The sequence below is a fragment of the Danio rerio genome, chromosome 4 (genome assembly GCF_049306965.1).
Source record: "Danio rerio strain Tuebingen ecotype United States chromosome 4, GRCz12tu, whole genome shotgun sequence".
Taxonomy (NCBI): Eukaryota; Metazoa; Chordata; class Actinopteri; order Cypriniformes; family Danionidae; genus Danio; species Danio rerio.
In genome coordinates this window covers 7,345,001-7,361,099 of record NC_133179.1, presented here as the reverse complement: position 1 = coordinate 7,361,099, position 16,099 = coordinate 7,345,001, and the positions used below count along the sequence as shown (strand labels likewise).

At 35.2% G+C, this 16,099-nt stretch overlaps 1 protein-coding gene across 12 annotated transcripts in view; it reads right to left on the bottom strand.

The window, feature by feature from the left end:
- Positions 1-16,099, bottom strand: part of dock4b (dedicator of cytokinesis 4b) — a 191,979-nt gene that overhangs the window by 113,010 nt on the left and 62,870 nt on the right. For 10 of the 12 annotated variants that reach the window (XM_073946666.1, XM_073946667.1, XM_005164996.6 and 7 more), the window contains exons 2-4: positions 2,354-2,437; positions 287-327; positions 16-71 (exon numbers count right to left, since the gene is read on the bottom strand). Coding sequence is in view for 9 of the 12 variants with exons in the window: in XM_005164996.6 (XP_005165053.1) it covers positions 16-71; positions 287-327; positions 2,354-2,437 (181 nt within the window). In the remaining 3 variants the exon portion in view is untranslated. Of the gene's footprint in view, positions 1-15; positions 72-286; positions 328-2,353; positions 2,438-6,936; positions 7,068-10,561; positions 10,677-16,099 lie in introns of those variants that run through there. The other 2 variants (NM_001166228.1, XM_073946669.1) reach the window with 2 other exon arrangements.

Below are 16,099 nucleotides of genomic sequence, written 5' to 3'. Positions count from 1 at the left end.
AACAACTAAACTCACCCCTTATTCTTGATATGAGCATTCTTCAGGTGAATGTAGCAGCATGGAAATATGCCCTAGAAAGACAGAAATCAAACATAAATGCATAAATAAATAAAAAATAATAATTCTACAGTTAATCAAGAATGTGGGAAAAATAAACAAACAAACAGACATAAATTGGCTTTGATCCGTGCATTTCTTCTCACTGCTGTTGCTGTGGTATTTCAGTGACTGAAAATAGCATCGGGCACAGACAGAAATGATAAAAGACAAAGAGACGCTTACTTACCTTGGCATTCGGGTTCTTGAGGACGAATCCTCTGTACCAACCTGTAAACACAAAACATTTCAGAGACTTTCATCTTTAAAGGCTTTCTTCAGCGAGCCATTTTTATAAAAGCCCTTTTCATGAGACATGATCTCAGTAATGTTGGAAACGCTCCTCCTAAAATGAGAACAAAAAGGACAAATGGATGTGCAAGGATTCACGAAAACAGCTCATTTTCAACATGTCGATATCACCAAACAAACTCTTTCAGGTGTCAGCTATTTGAGAGTCCAAAGGTGTGTTGTTCTTTTGCATATAGCCAAAGAACTGTCATCATTCTAAATGTATTACAAACTTATGAAAGTTTGTGCAAGAAGACAGGAATAAATGGCTCACTCAAGCGGTTTGGTATTCGAAATTGGTTATTTTGGTAGACCATAGGGATCCTGCAATACTCAATATAATATCGAAACATTAGCTAAAACCTTACACACATCTTTAAAACAAAACACATCTTGAGTTTTTTAGGACAACGTAATTGTTTTGTGTCCAATTCTCTTAAATATGTAAAGCATTTTTAACAGTGCAGAAGGTAATATCCAAATAAAAGCATTATAGATGCGGCTTATGACCAACCACTGCATTTCTGAATACCTCACTCATATATAAATCTCTCAAAATAACACTGATGAAACTTCAGCCCACTGCAAACCAACCCACAAACTGTGCTTTCTGGCAAACATCCGAGAATCACAGTTTGAATGTGTGAAAAACATGGGCAGCGTCAACCCATCATTACAGTAAACAGAGTAATAACAGCCGTCCGATATAGAAGCATGACCTCTCACTTGATGAACAGCAGCTCCAGCAAGCCATGATTACCAAGTGTCACATTTACAGCTAAATAGTCACGCTCTCCTCTCTAGGTGTTCTCCAAAAAGGGCTTTTCTTCGCTCAAGAAAAACAGGAAGAGCGTGCAAGCCGAGCACAAAAGAAGTGCGTCTTCAAAGGGTGGAAACAGGAAATGAAGGAGCCGAGTGCGGGTCACAAAAAAAGACTGGTTTCAAATCCTCCCGCTTGAAGAACGAGTGAGGTGGTACAGGTGTCTGTGTCAGCAGTTTATCATCAAGCCGAAAATACAGGCCATCGCAGATCAGAATGACTTTCCACACAAGTTCATGTAGACTTAAGGTTATATCAGAATTCAGCCTTGTAGACAAACTTTACAACTCTTTCAATTATGCGATCCCTTTAATTACAAGTTATGAATACGATTTCTGCACTGAGCCAAAAGTGGTTGATCATTAGTTGTTCCCTGTAGAATTGATTCAAGTATTAATTATTAAATTAGTCAAATATCAAAACAATAGCTAGTTTATAAAAGTATTATATGGTATTTATAATAGTTATATAGAGTTTATTGTTTCTAATATTGACCATATTAAGTTGCTGAACCTGCACACACTTCATAATTAATCTGGTTTTAAAAAGGAAGTCCTGCTGGTTAAGCTAGTCTAGAAGGCTGGTGGGAACTAAAACCCAATCATAATCCAAAACAGCATATGCCAGAGGCCAACTGTTGTCTTTTTAGTCCCATTTAGGGATGACAACTTAATTAAATGATCTAAAGTCAAGTAACTCCTGAAAAAACCACACACGAACTAAGATTAGTCAGATAATTAGCTTAAATGCCCTGTCTAAATTAACAGTTATTACAAGCATGATATTTGCATTTTCATACTGGTTGAGTTTGTGGACCATTTGCCAGCTTATAAGACTTACAGAGCAGCATTGTCCATTTAATCCAATGCAAGCTGGTTGAAACTGGTGTAAACACAAATATGGAGGTTTATAAGATTCAAGCAGGCAAATTTGGGACTTGTGGAGCTGTGCATCGATGCATTTGCTCTTCAGTGTTTGGACTTTCTGCAGTGCAAATTAAACCACACTGAACTGAACTCTGAAATCTGGACTGACACGGTTTCATTTGTAATTTACTAGAACTTCTATGTTAAGCTGCTTTGACACAATCTACATTGTAAAAGTGCTATAGAAATAATGATGAACTGAATCAGTGCTCGTGTATACCTTCACATTTCTCCAGGATCTGCACCGTATCACCAATCTCCAGAGGCAAGCCATGCTGAACCGTTCCTCGGAAACCGGCCAGCACTGAAACACACAAAAAAACAGCAATCGATAAGTAATAGCTCAGGGTTGACCTGGGTTCATATAACTGAAAGTAATAAAACCTTAAGTTTAACTTGATGTGTTCCCCAATATATTGGCCACCATATCGGTATGGGTTGATAAATTATATTTTTTATGTTAGTATTAGAAGTAAAATAATAAAATGAGGTCTCTGGCAATAAATGTGTTTATTTATAGATTTATTTGTTTATTTATTTATTATTTATTTAATAGATTTGTTAATTTATTGACTTGTTTATTTGGCAAGGACAGTGTATATTAATTAGCATTATCAAGCATAGTTAAGAAGCACTAAAATAGACATAGTTAAGTAGATCTTAATATAAAATGTATATAAAAATGTAATAAAAGTAATTTTAAGATTTGTATTTTATGATTTTTTTATCGGTTAACAGCTAACATATGTATTTATATATATAAAACATATATATATATATATATATACATATATAATATATATTATATATATATATATATATTATATATATATATATATATATATATATATATATATATATATATATATATATACATATATATATATAATATATATTATATATATATATATATATATATATATATATATATATATATATATATATATATATATATATATATAATATATATTATATATATATATATATATATATATATATATATATATATATATATATATATATATATATATATACTTTTGTGCTAAACAGGTAACGCTATTGATGATAATACAGTCACTTACTGCATTCAGCAAAAGGCAAAGTAACTCCAACTCGCACTAAATACTCGGCTTATGCTAATTTTGTTAAATAAAATCTGCAAACAATGTAAAAGAAATATGACAACGAGATGCTGCGGTGTCAGAACTTGTATTATTGTCGGCTAGTGAAGGAGTCGTTCATAACGGAGATTCATTCACAAATGAATCGCTCCCTCCGTCAGTGTGAAAAGTGAAAGTAGGAGAGGAGGTGTGTTTCAGGACACAGGTTAGATCAAATTTAACAGGGAGGGTGGATATACATTTCAGAACACACAAAGTCAGGAATGCCAATGTGTTCACTGATCCATCAATGTAGAAAAGTGATGTAAAATTATAATTTTCGTACTTAAAAAAAAAAAAATTGCATAATAACATTTAGGAAAACTCCCGATCATAGATATATGTGTATATCTCTGGCTTTGGATGGCCACAGTCCTCCAATGTACCTTGGTCCCGCATTCATTTCAAAGGAGCGCGACCCTGTTCCAAAATGGCGGCTCTATTGACGCATTCCTTCCAATAGACAACAACAGGATAGGCGACATCTAATGTATATATCTATGCATAGCACCTACTAGCTGGCCTCTGTTACATACGCATAGGCCTAATATTATTATTGTTGTTTTACCAGTTGTTTGAGAATAACAATAATAACAACCTACTTATATTACTTTTATTTTACAACTATGGAGTCGTGAGGAAATTGTGATCTTAATTTTAAGCAAAAAATATTGTGATTCTCATTTTAGCCAGAATCATGCAGCTCTATTTTCAACTCATACTAGAGAAATAGCAAAAAACAAAGGTTACAGACAGCCTTGTTATTAGTATTGACAAAAATGTCTCATTTCTAAATCTTCAGAATAAACAAAAACATTCTCAATATAAACAAACAATGGATTTATTCAAGCAAACACAGAAGAGGCACTTCTACTCAGGCGCATTAGATAATCTGTGCACAGAAACTCATTTCTACAAACGGCCGTGACGCAAACCGGCACAATGCAAAGGCTGAATTCAAAGTGCGCACGAATCTAAAAGCCTGGTTTGCAGTGTTTTAGGGTCTAAAGTGCTTTCATATGCTCAAAGCCTAGCGTGACCTCCGCTTAAGCTCATAAGGGCAGGGTTGCCAGATTGGCTCTGAAGTTCATCGCTGTGGGAAGGTTTAATAAAACTGACGTGCCTCTCTTCTTTAAGCGCTCGATAGAGAGGCTCACCTGAGGAGACTGCCTTTGATGAGCATGTACACTAAAAGCCTTTGAAGTCAATGCTCCCTGAGCCGGGAAAAGGATAGGAATGGAGAAGAAATGAAGAATATGGAGACAAAAAAAAAAAACGATGAGAGACACGACAAAAGAAAAGAAGAAGTGACAGACTGGAAAAAAAAAAAGATTGCACTGAGAGAAACAGGACACGTCTTGTGCAATCGGCTCACACAAACAGCCAGCTCTCATATCTATTATAATGATGTCATCATTGCCCAGTCCATTTAGAGGGGATTATGGGATAGGTTTGTTAAAGCAGGTTACCTCACCTGGCTGAAACCGCAAAGCAAGACATGATTTCTGGAGTGGATTTCACAGATTTTATGGGGCACAGGCCAATCTGGGATACTCACGCAGAGACTCTGACCTAGTTGAGATGTTTTGTGTGCGTGTGTGATAAGAGTTTTAAAAGACGATAAAGGCCAGAGCACAAAGAAACGCTCATGAATTTAGAAACAAATGATTCTTTACAAACGATTCCTTCAAATGATTCTTCAAGCTTTTCATTAAAACTTCATACAAGTCGATTCTTTTTGTGATATCTGAAGCATGGATGTTACACTTTAACAAACCACATTAAAAATACTGCAGTAATTTAGAGTAAGTTCTAGTATTTTTTTTAAATTATAGTATAGTAAAATACCTTTATGCTATCTGTCACTCAACATCTATAGTTATGTAAATAAATGACATAACATTGTAGATTTGAAACTATATATTACTATAGTTACAGTTAAGTATGCACAATTGTGTAATGTTATCAGTAATAAAATGAATAGTTACACTTTAAAAACCCACATTAAAAATACAATAATTTATAGTAAATACTATAGTGTTTTCTAATCATAATATAGTAAAATACTGTACAAATATACTATACTAATACTATATTACTATGGTCACACAACAACTATAGTAATTTAAATAAATGACCCAATATTGTAGATTTTTAACAATAGTAACATGCAGGTTTTTTACCATAGTAATTACAGTTAATTATGCATAATTACATGCAACTAAACCAAACCCACATTCTAACCATATAGCTAGTATATACACAATCTTATTAGATGTAAAATGAATAGCTACACTTTAAAAACCCCACATCAAAAATACTACAGCAATTTATAATGGATACTGTAGTGTTTTCAAATCATAATATAGTAACATTCTGTACTAATACTATATTACTATGGTCACACAACAACTATAGTAATGTAATATAAATAAATGACCCAATATTGTAGATTTTTAACTATAGTAACATGCAGGATTTTTACTATAGTAATTACAGTTAATTATGCATTACATGCAACTAAACCAAACTCACATTCTAACCATATAGCTAGTATATGCATAATGTTATTAGATGCAAAATGAATAGTGACACCTTAAAAACCCACAATAAAATACTACAGTAATTTATAGTAAATACTAGTGTTGTCTAATCATAATATAGTAAAATACTTGACTAATATACTATACTAATACTATATTACTATGGTCACACAACAACTATAGTAATATAAATAAATTACCCCATATTGTAGATTTTTAACTATAGTGACATGCAGTTTCATGCAAAAAAACAGGTGTTTTTTAATGTTAATAACATGTTGGTGAAATAAAGTTAAATAAGTGCCATCTAATCAATTCATGAACAAGCGACTCCTATGAGTGGATTTATTTTTGGTGCTATCAAAAATTAAAGTGCCGGTTCAGCAAATTCCCCAAATAATGACTCTTATCAATGATTCGATTCCACTTGGTGAATCAAAAACCTACAGAGGGACCATTGATTGCTAAAAGTTCCCAAAATAATCAATTCTTTAGTAAACCACATGCATAAAGTGCAGCCAGAGCGTTCAACTGATTCTGTTCAACAGTTTATTCAAAGCGATTCCAAAGCAAATGACTCTTTTGAATCAAAAAGTTAACTAAGCAACAAGTGTATTCCAGTGTGGCTGTCTCTTTTTGTTAAATACTTCTTGGTGAAATCAAAAACAAAGTGCAATCAGAACAATCCAGCCTATTCCCAAATGAATGACTCATATGAGTCAATTCTATTTAATGAATCAAAATCACACAGTGCAACTAAAGTACGTCAACAGTTCCCAAATGAATCACTTCGATGAATCAGTTCTGTTTAGTGAACAATTCCAAATGATTCCAAAAATAACGACTCCTATCTGTTGATTCTTTTCTTGCATGCACTGAAAAAATTATTCATTGGATCTACTATTTTCAAGGAAGGTGATTGCAAACAGTTTATATGGGCTTAATTTAAACAAATTAAATATACTAATGTTAACTTAATTTGTTTGTTTAAATCTAGCCCATATAAATAGTTTGCAACCACTTACCCTAAAAACAAACGAGTAAATCCAATGAATCATTTTATTCAGTGTGCATGCAACAGAACTAAAACAATTTCCCACCTTAAAAACTCCTTCAGTCTAGTGCATGTCATCTGATCACAATCCAAAAGCCCAAAACATTCCTGCTGACCAAGAAAAGCCTCACAATCACACGTTCGGAGTTTCATTGGCAGCTGCATCCTATCTGTGTGATTTGACTTTACAATTTGGAAGCCAAAATAACAAAGTAGGTCCAATGAATTAATTATACAGGTTTTCGGCAGCAGTGCTTTAAATTATTCAGCTTGGATGTGCAGTCCTTGACAAAGCTCAAATCCTTCTCCGGTAACCGTACGGCAGCTGTTAACTGAGCTGGAGCTTCGCCAGAGAGGCTCAAACGCGTGCAGTGACCGAAAAATACTTTGTGCTTTTAATTACCTGAAGAAAAACAAAGAGAAACGGAGAGAGAGAGGAAGAAAAGAGGCAGAGGTTATTCTAAAAAGGTCAAATACCAATAGATAAACTCAAAAGCACACTGTACTCTGGAGGTTAAAGGAACGGTGAACCCAAAAATGAAAAATATGTACCCATTTATTCAACATCATATATGTTTAAGTTTAATTCCTCTTGCTGAAAACAGAAGATATTCGGAACAATGTCAGAAAATGCGCCATGATATCCAAAGTATGGAAAAGAGTCAATAGCTAACAGTTTCCAGCGTTCTTCAGTATATGTTATATCTGTGTTTTAAAAAGACAGAAGCTCAAAAGTAACAATGATACAATTATTAATTCTGTTTGAACTGTCCATTTACTGTTTCATACAGTGTAAACTGCTTCTCAATATTTATCAACAAATTCTTTATTTATTTGTGAGCGCCAGACACGGATTAACCCTGAATGTGAACCAAATTACAATCTCTCCAATAATTCGGCTCTGAAAATCCTTTTTAGCACCAGCTTTAATCTGCGTTTGGGACACTGGCCCACAGGGGCTCGAGGATCATCTGTAATCATCGCTAAATCATCTGTAACTAACAGAACAAATCATTTCTGAATATGTTTGCACTCTACTAATCACGAGGAACTGTTGTTGAGCGTGGTTTTACTGTGGAACCGATATGACGATTCATCTCTATTTACTTGGTTTTCATGCATGCGTATTCATGCATCTTTACAATAGCACCTGATACTAAAGGTGATGATACATGGGGATATTCATTCATTCATTTCCTTGTGGGCTTAGTCCCTTTATTAATCCGGGGTCGCCACAGCGGAATGAATCGCCAACTTATCCAGCATGTTTTTACGCAGCAGATGCCCTTCCAGCCGCAACCATCGCTGGGAAAACATGGGTAAATTGTTAGAGCAATGTTGACCGCAAATTTGGGCAACGATGCCATCAAATAGATCCAGATGCAGTTTTGTTGGCCATTATCATTAGGAAAGCAAACTCTAAAATTCGCCTTGTATTTCATGGCATTAAAGTCAGTGTAAAATCAAAACGTGTTTATTTAGCTAGCTCATATCATTATTTTAGGTGGACAATTCAACTGTGTGTGTGTTAATCCAATGAAACAGCTTTGTTTTGGTAATCTTCAATCTCATTCTGACCATTTGCTTCTGCGTTTGGAGTGAAAGTCCTTATCTGATGATGTCAGATGTCAATATTCTTAGCCACGCCCCTCTTACTGTTAGTTTTCCGTGATGAAATATGCAAAAAAAAGTCACGCCCCCTAATGAATATTCCATTTCAGTTGGAATAACATCTACATACTGAAATACAATAGCAATGTGTTATTCGTTTAAGTACGTTACTTGTGACTAGGTCTTAAACTAACTAATATATTCTAAATAATCCACTATTCATATGTATTGTTTTTGTCATATTTTGTAGTGCATCAAAATGACTTAATTATGGGATATGAGAGTGTGTGGCACCCTGTGGAGGTTTGGACAGTGTGTTTGTTACTTCTGGTACTTTACACGTGCCATTAGTTGTTGTGACTCTGCTGCTTACTAATGAATAACATAATTAACATAATAAAAAATGCTCTATTTTCTCATATAACATTTATATAAATTTACAACTGACATTATTAGATTAAATATTTTAGTAAGTAAGTAAATAAATAAGGAAGCAAGGCAGTAATGCGTGTGTATGTGTGTGTGTGTGTGTGTGTGTGTGTGTGTGTGTGTGTGTGTGTGTATAGAGCGCATTTCTTGTGTATGGACATACACCCAAAGTGCTTAACAATCACGAAAGGGAGGTCTCCCCACTCCACCACTAATGTGCAGCATCCACTTGGAAGTTGTGACTGCAGCCAAAAAACAACGGAGCCAATATTTTATAGAGCCAATTCGGTAGATGAAGATGATTGGAGGTCATGATAGGTAAGGGTCAATGGGGAGAATATGGCCAAGACACCGAGGTTACACCCTACTCTTTACAAGAAGTGCCATGAGATTTTTAATGACCACAGAGAGGCAGGACCTCTGTTTAACACAAAAACGAAAGAAAGACGGCGCCTACTGACAGTATAGTGTCCCCTTCACTTTACCAGGGGCATTAGGATACACACCGACCGCAGGTTAAGCCTCCCCTACTGCCCTCACTAACATCTCCTCCAACAGAAACCAGGTTTTCCCATGTGGTCTCCCATCCAGGTACAGACAAGGCTCAGCCCTGCTTAGCTTCAGTGAGTAACCAGTCTTGGGTGGTGATATGGTCGTGGAGTATGGTTATAAATAACATATTTTAGCTAAAATAATTTATTAAAAACAAAACAGAAAATAAGAATACAAAAAAAATGTATCATAATAACAATAAATTGACTTTTTAACATATAAAAATTACGTTTAAAAAAAGAAAAATATATGTTTTTTTTTTAATAATTACTAAAAAAAAAAAAAAATTAAATATAATATAATTTAAAAATTCGATAACTTGGATAAAAACATGTTTTATTTTTAAGTTATGCAATGTTTCATTAAGATATTGGATTGAGCCAAAGAAAATTTGTGGAGCAACTTCATAATGATATTACTGAAATACTATAAAATAATACGAGTATGATTATAAATAACATATTTTAGGGTAAAGTTTAATGAATAAATGCCTCTTATACAGTTTTTTTAATGACATTTTAATATGAAATATTATATTATAGAATCTACATTATTATATGTATAACATACACATTATACAGATTTAAATATGGGAACACTTTATTTTGATGGTCCATTTGAGTATTAGTAGACTGTCTGCTTAATATCTGCTGATACTGCTCATTTAACAGACAATTAACTGACTTTAAGACACTTTGCAAGTACACGTCAACTTACATTAACCCTAACCTCAACCTAACAGTCTACTTATAATGTAATGAGAATTAGTTGGCATGTAGATGCAATGTAGCTTAAATTCAACAAACGGACCATCAAAATAAAGTCTGACCAACGGATTGTCCTGAAATAACTAAAAAACCCTTTGGCCTGCATTAGTAAGCAGCAGAGTCACAACAGCTAATGGCACGTGTAAAGTACCAGAAGTAACAAACACACTGTCCAAACCTCCACAGGGTGCCACACACTCTCATATCCCATAATCCCACAGACCCGAGACACAAACATGGAAACCGAGAACTCGACACAAGACCAGGATTATCTGCTTTAGGTCTGAGAGCTGGTTTGAGGTCTGATGTTACAGTCGGGTGGTTTAAGCTCCTTACAGAACAACACCGAGCTCAAGATGATGGCTTTACATTCCTCACCGCCATCCAGAAAACACAGTCTCAGCTCTCGGGCTGGAGGAGAGAACATCTAGTTTTCAATTTATGTTGTTGTTGTTTTATTTGGTTTACTCAATATTGATTCCTATAAGTTCTACCCGGACAGACGGACAGATGGATAGATGGATGCACTGATAAAGCTAAATACAATGACAGACAGACAGACAGATCATTTGAAATCCACCCATCAGAAATCCAACACCCAAAATAATTTAATAAAACATGCAGTTCACTTAAAAGTGGTTCAAAGGGATCCCTAATGTGCTTTTAACCTCACTTAAACGGAGCTCGTCTCATAATGATCCGGCCATGAACCTGACAGCTAATCAACCACTACATTCATTCATTATTCATTAGCTCATTAATATGCAAATGCACGCACATTCTGTGTTGTCCATGACTGTGTAGCCAAAATGAGACTGAAATATTAACACAATATTTAGGTCTGCCGACTGAGCGTCCCGCAGTGAAAAGAGGATAAATTATGCAGAATCTGGGAATGTTTCGTTTGTTGGGCCGACCAAGTCGCAAAACAATTAGGCGAAGCATTTAGTACAAGCTAAACACTTATTCTTGGACGAAACAGGATTTAGGGCATGCAGTAAAAATTCTTGGCGACAAATAAACTGCTAAAGAACCCACAACAGTGCAAGAGACTGAAAAAGAGTGAGGATCACAGCAGAGAAGAGAGAGAGACTACACTGTCAAAAACAAAATCCAGGTTGCCTTCAATTTTTAAGCTGAATCAAATTAACTTTATGAGTCCATTGAACTTACATTATGTTAAGCTGACTTAAAACTGCTTGCATAACTTAGAAAATTAAAGTTAGAACATGATTAACTTAGTTTAATAGGTTACAATAAACTAAAAACATGTGCTGTCATGACTGATTATATACAGGGTATATAACTTTTTTACAATGTAGTTGTTCCCAGCACTGTCAAAAGAAAAGGCTGTTCTCCATCAAAATGAATGCTTCGAACATATCGTCCAAACACCAAAACTGAAAAAATAAATATATAAATATCGGTCGGGCGAAGCAGTGGCGCAGTAGGTAGTGCTGTCGCCTCGTAGCAAGAAGGTCGCTGGGTCAAACCTCGGCTCAGTTGGCGTTTCTGTGTGGAGTTTGCATGTTCTCCCTGCCTTCGCGTGGGTTTCCTCCGGGTGCTCCGGTTTCCCCCACAGTCCAAAGACATGCTCTATAGGTGAATTGGGTAGGCTAAATTGTCCATAGTGTATGAGTGTGTGTGTGAATATGTGTGTGGATGTTTCCCAGTGATGGGTTGCTGCTGGAAGGGCATCCGCTGCGTAAAAACTTGCTGGATAAGTTGGCGGTTCATTCCGCTGTGGAGACCCCAGATTAATAAAGGGATTAAGCCGACAAGAAAATGACTGAATGAATATCGGTCGATATATCGGTCACCCACTAGCTTTAACCTTCCAAAAAAATATATATTTTCCTGTTGCAAACATTGCTATTCTCCAATTCTGATGACGGTTTTCCACAAAACAAATTATTATTTAGGTGAAGTACATTCATTAATTTGCTAAAAATATAAGTAAAACTATAATAATGCTAATATTCTAAAATTCTTTTAATTAATTATATTACTATAAAGTATTATAACATTGTGATAATACTATTATTTTTATACTTTATATAGACAGACAGACAGATATAAACAATACTGTAATATTCCTTCAATAATAAAACAAATTCATCCTTTTTGAAAAAAGTCATTTAAAGTAAAAGCTATAAACTGTAAATGTAGAAGTTATCATCCTCTCAAGACGAGCTGCTACTTCAGCTGCACAAGACGAATCCACAATTTCGTTATGTTTGTCACAGAATTGTTTCTTTTCCCCATCTCTGCACTACATTAGCTTCATTTGGATGCTTTTAAATCTACATTAAGTGTGCATTTCTGTCTTATAGCACACTTGCACAGTTCAATAAACTGGAAGAAAGCGTTTAAATGCATCTGCGTTTACATGGAAAAAAAATTGGCTAAAGGGACAGAAATCAGTCAGTGACGATCTGTTTATGCTTAAGTGGTTTATAAATTTACTATGATTAGCAGTTGAATGCGTTCACATGACCATGTGCATCATTGGCTTATTAGAAATAATCAGTAAGTACGCTGTAATGTCAGCAATCCTCCGTATTTTGTGATGAATGATTTTTTTCACTTATTTATTTTTTCTGAATTGTATAAAGGGATCTAGATCTTTCTTCCAAAAGCTTTTGGTGTTGAAAAGTGACTTCAGTTGACATTTTTTAATCAATGACTCAATCGGTACTCACCAATCTGGCTGATCTCATAAACCAATCGCAAGTGCTTGTTTATAGATATAAGTGCTGTATATTAGACACATCAGCAGCGCTAAAACAAGTGAGGAGATAAATGATGCATGAGCGATCGCTGGACTCAGATTTTTTTTGTAATTTATAGGCCTACTTCCTTTTAGTATAGTAGTTATGGATAGATAGGTGTGCGTTTTAACTTCTTATGCATCAAATATGCACCACAAACCTTTTCTTGATTGAGACTTGTTGACTTTTTCATCTATCATTTGCAATATGTCCATCGTTTTTCTTTCCATTTTCTTACCATCTGCTTCTGACCATGACATGTTCCCACTAGATGGTTATAAGAGACATGTTTAGGGAATCATATGCAACATCCTTTCCTTATTCTCTTAGGTAAGGAGAGCTCTACGCTTAAGTAGCATATGCATTTAAGCATTATATCAGATGAATCGATACTCGGTATCGGCTATAATATATTGATCGGAGCATCCCTATTTTCAAGTGATTATTTTGTGTTTGTGTTATAAACTAAAGTACAATAAATAAACTAATAAACTAAGTACTTTTTCAGCTATTTTACAGCATTATTTCACTTTATATATTGTTTGTTAAAAATATCTTAAACTACTTAAATACTAATAAAAGTCACTGTAAAAAAAAAACTAACTGTACCGAGTTGAATTTAACATCACAAGCTGACAGACCAGAAATAAAACTCCCATAATACAATACAGAACCGTAAACAAACAAACAAACATGGTAAACAATACACTGTAATGCATGGTAAACAATGTACACAGTGTATTAGTGGTTCCACACAATTCAGGTTTTCTCAATAAAAACAACAAGTTCACATAATAATATTTACAAATTTAAGTGGATTGAAAATAAAACAATTAAGTTGTCCCATCAAAAACTTAAGAATGGTGTTGTTTCGACTCAACTTAAAAGAATTAGTTATTATTTTGAGTGTATGACCTCACACAATGTTATCACATAAATACCATGTAACCTACACCAGCAGACCATTAAATTCAACACACACTCCTAAATAGGACCGCATGATATTGTTTTGCTGCAATATTTATAGTGATATGAACTATTCTGAAAGATTCAGATTGAGTGGGGAGATCAAGTCTTTTTCGAAAGCACAAGTCAGCATAAAATATCATGAAAACAAGCATATATAAATACGACAGAGCTTTATGTTTATGTAAAACAGTGCTTTAGGGTTTGCTGTGGGTGATCTAACAGTATTCAAGTCCAAAAACTAAACAATCAAGCATAAATAACATGGTCCATGTATAAATAATTGTATACAAGAATATAAAAATAATTTTTTTTAATCTTTAATACATAAAACCAATCCTGTGACGTGGCCATATTGCAGATGCACACATTGCAATATTGACGCTCAAACAATATACTGTTCAACCCTATTCCGAAACTTAAGAGCAAAGAAGTAAACTGCAATTCAGAAAGCTGAACGCAATCCAGCAGTGAATCTCTTAGCTCGTCCACAAAACCGTTTTCCTCTCTTAGCAATGCGGAGAATCTCACCACAGCCATTTAAAGAGCGCAGGCCTGGACCGCACGTGTATTTATGATGTAAGAATCTGACTCTCTCGACAGACCGGCGATTCATCTGTGCTCATAACAGGAGCCGGCGCTTCTCTGGCACGACTCTGCTGCGCTCGTGCCAAAAGATTGGCCACTGTGGAAATCATTCATTAGCGCAGCTGCTGTAGGGGAAGATGCTGCGGACGCTGATGTGAATGCGAGGGAAGTGTTGATAGGCTGACGGAGAGCAGGTCTGTTAATTAATCAGCTTGTTTAGACATTCCTCGGCCTGGATGTCGACATCCGAACACAGTTAACCTCTCGGTCTGCTACCGATCTGCAGGAGCGGGGATAATTGGCAACTACAAGAGGCGGGATTTAAAAAGTCGATATTAGAGGCGCATATAGAGGAAGGATAGCACATGGGGAAGAGTAGGCAGAAATAAGAGACGATGAGACATTTTAGGGAGGAAAATCTCAGGATATGTTTGTTAGGTTGTATCAATGACATAAACGCATGCATAAACCGATCTGAAGGAGCGAGGATAATTGGAAACTACAAGAGACGGAAATTAAGGAGATATTACAGTCGCAGATAAAAGAAGGACAGCATATTGGGAAGAGTTGGTGAAAATAAGAGACGATGAGACGTCTTAGGGAGGAAAAGCTCAGGATATGTTCGTTAGGTTCTGATAAATAATCTTAAACGCAGGCATAAACCGATCTCAGAGAGTGAGGCTAATTGCAAACTACATGAGGGGAAAATAAAAGGGCGATATTACAGACACAGGTACAAGAATGATAGCATATTGGAAAGAGTAGGCAGAAATAAGAGATAATTAGACATTTTAGGGAGGAAAAGCTTAGGATATGTTTGTTAGGTTCAGATAAATAAAGTTAAACGCATGCATAAACCGATCTCAAGGAGTGCGGCTAATTAGAAACTACAAGAAGCGTAAATTAAAAGGGCAATATTTGAGTTGCAGATACAAGAAGGATAGCATATAAAGGAAGAGAAGGTGCAATTAAAAAAAAGATGAGACGTTTTAGGGAGAAAAAGCTCAGAATATGTTTGTTAGGTAAAGGTAAATAATGTTAAAAGCATGCATAAACTGATCTCAGGGAGCGAGGCTAATTGGAAACTACAAGAGGCGGAAATTAAAAGGGCGATATTACAGACACAGATACAAGAATAGTAGCATATTGGAAAGAGTAGGCAGAAATAAGAGAATACGAGACATTTCAGGGAGGAAAAGCTCAGGATATGTTTGTTAGGTTCAGATAAATAATGCTAAACGCATGCATAAACCGATCTCAAGAAGCCAAGCTAATTGGAAACTAGAAGAGGCGGAAATTAAAAGGGCAATATTTGAGTTGCAGATACAAGAAGGATTGCATATAAAGGAAGAGAAGGTGCAATTAAAAAAAAGATGAGACATTTTAGGGAGAAAAAGCTCAGAATATGTTTGTTTGGTTCAGATAAATAATGTTGAAGGCATGCATAAACCGATATCAGAGAGTGAGGCTAATTGGAAACTACAAGAGGCGGAAATTAAAAGGGCGATATTACAGACACAGATAC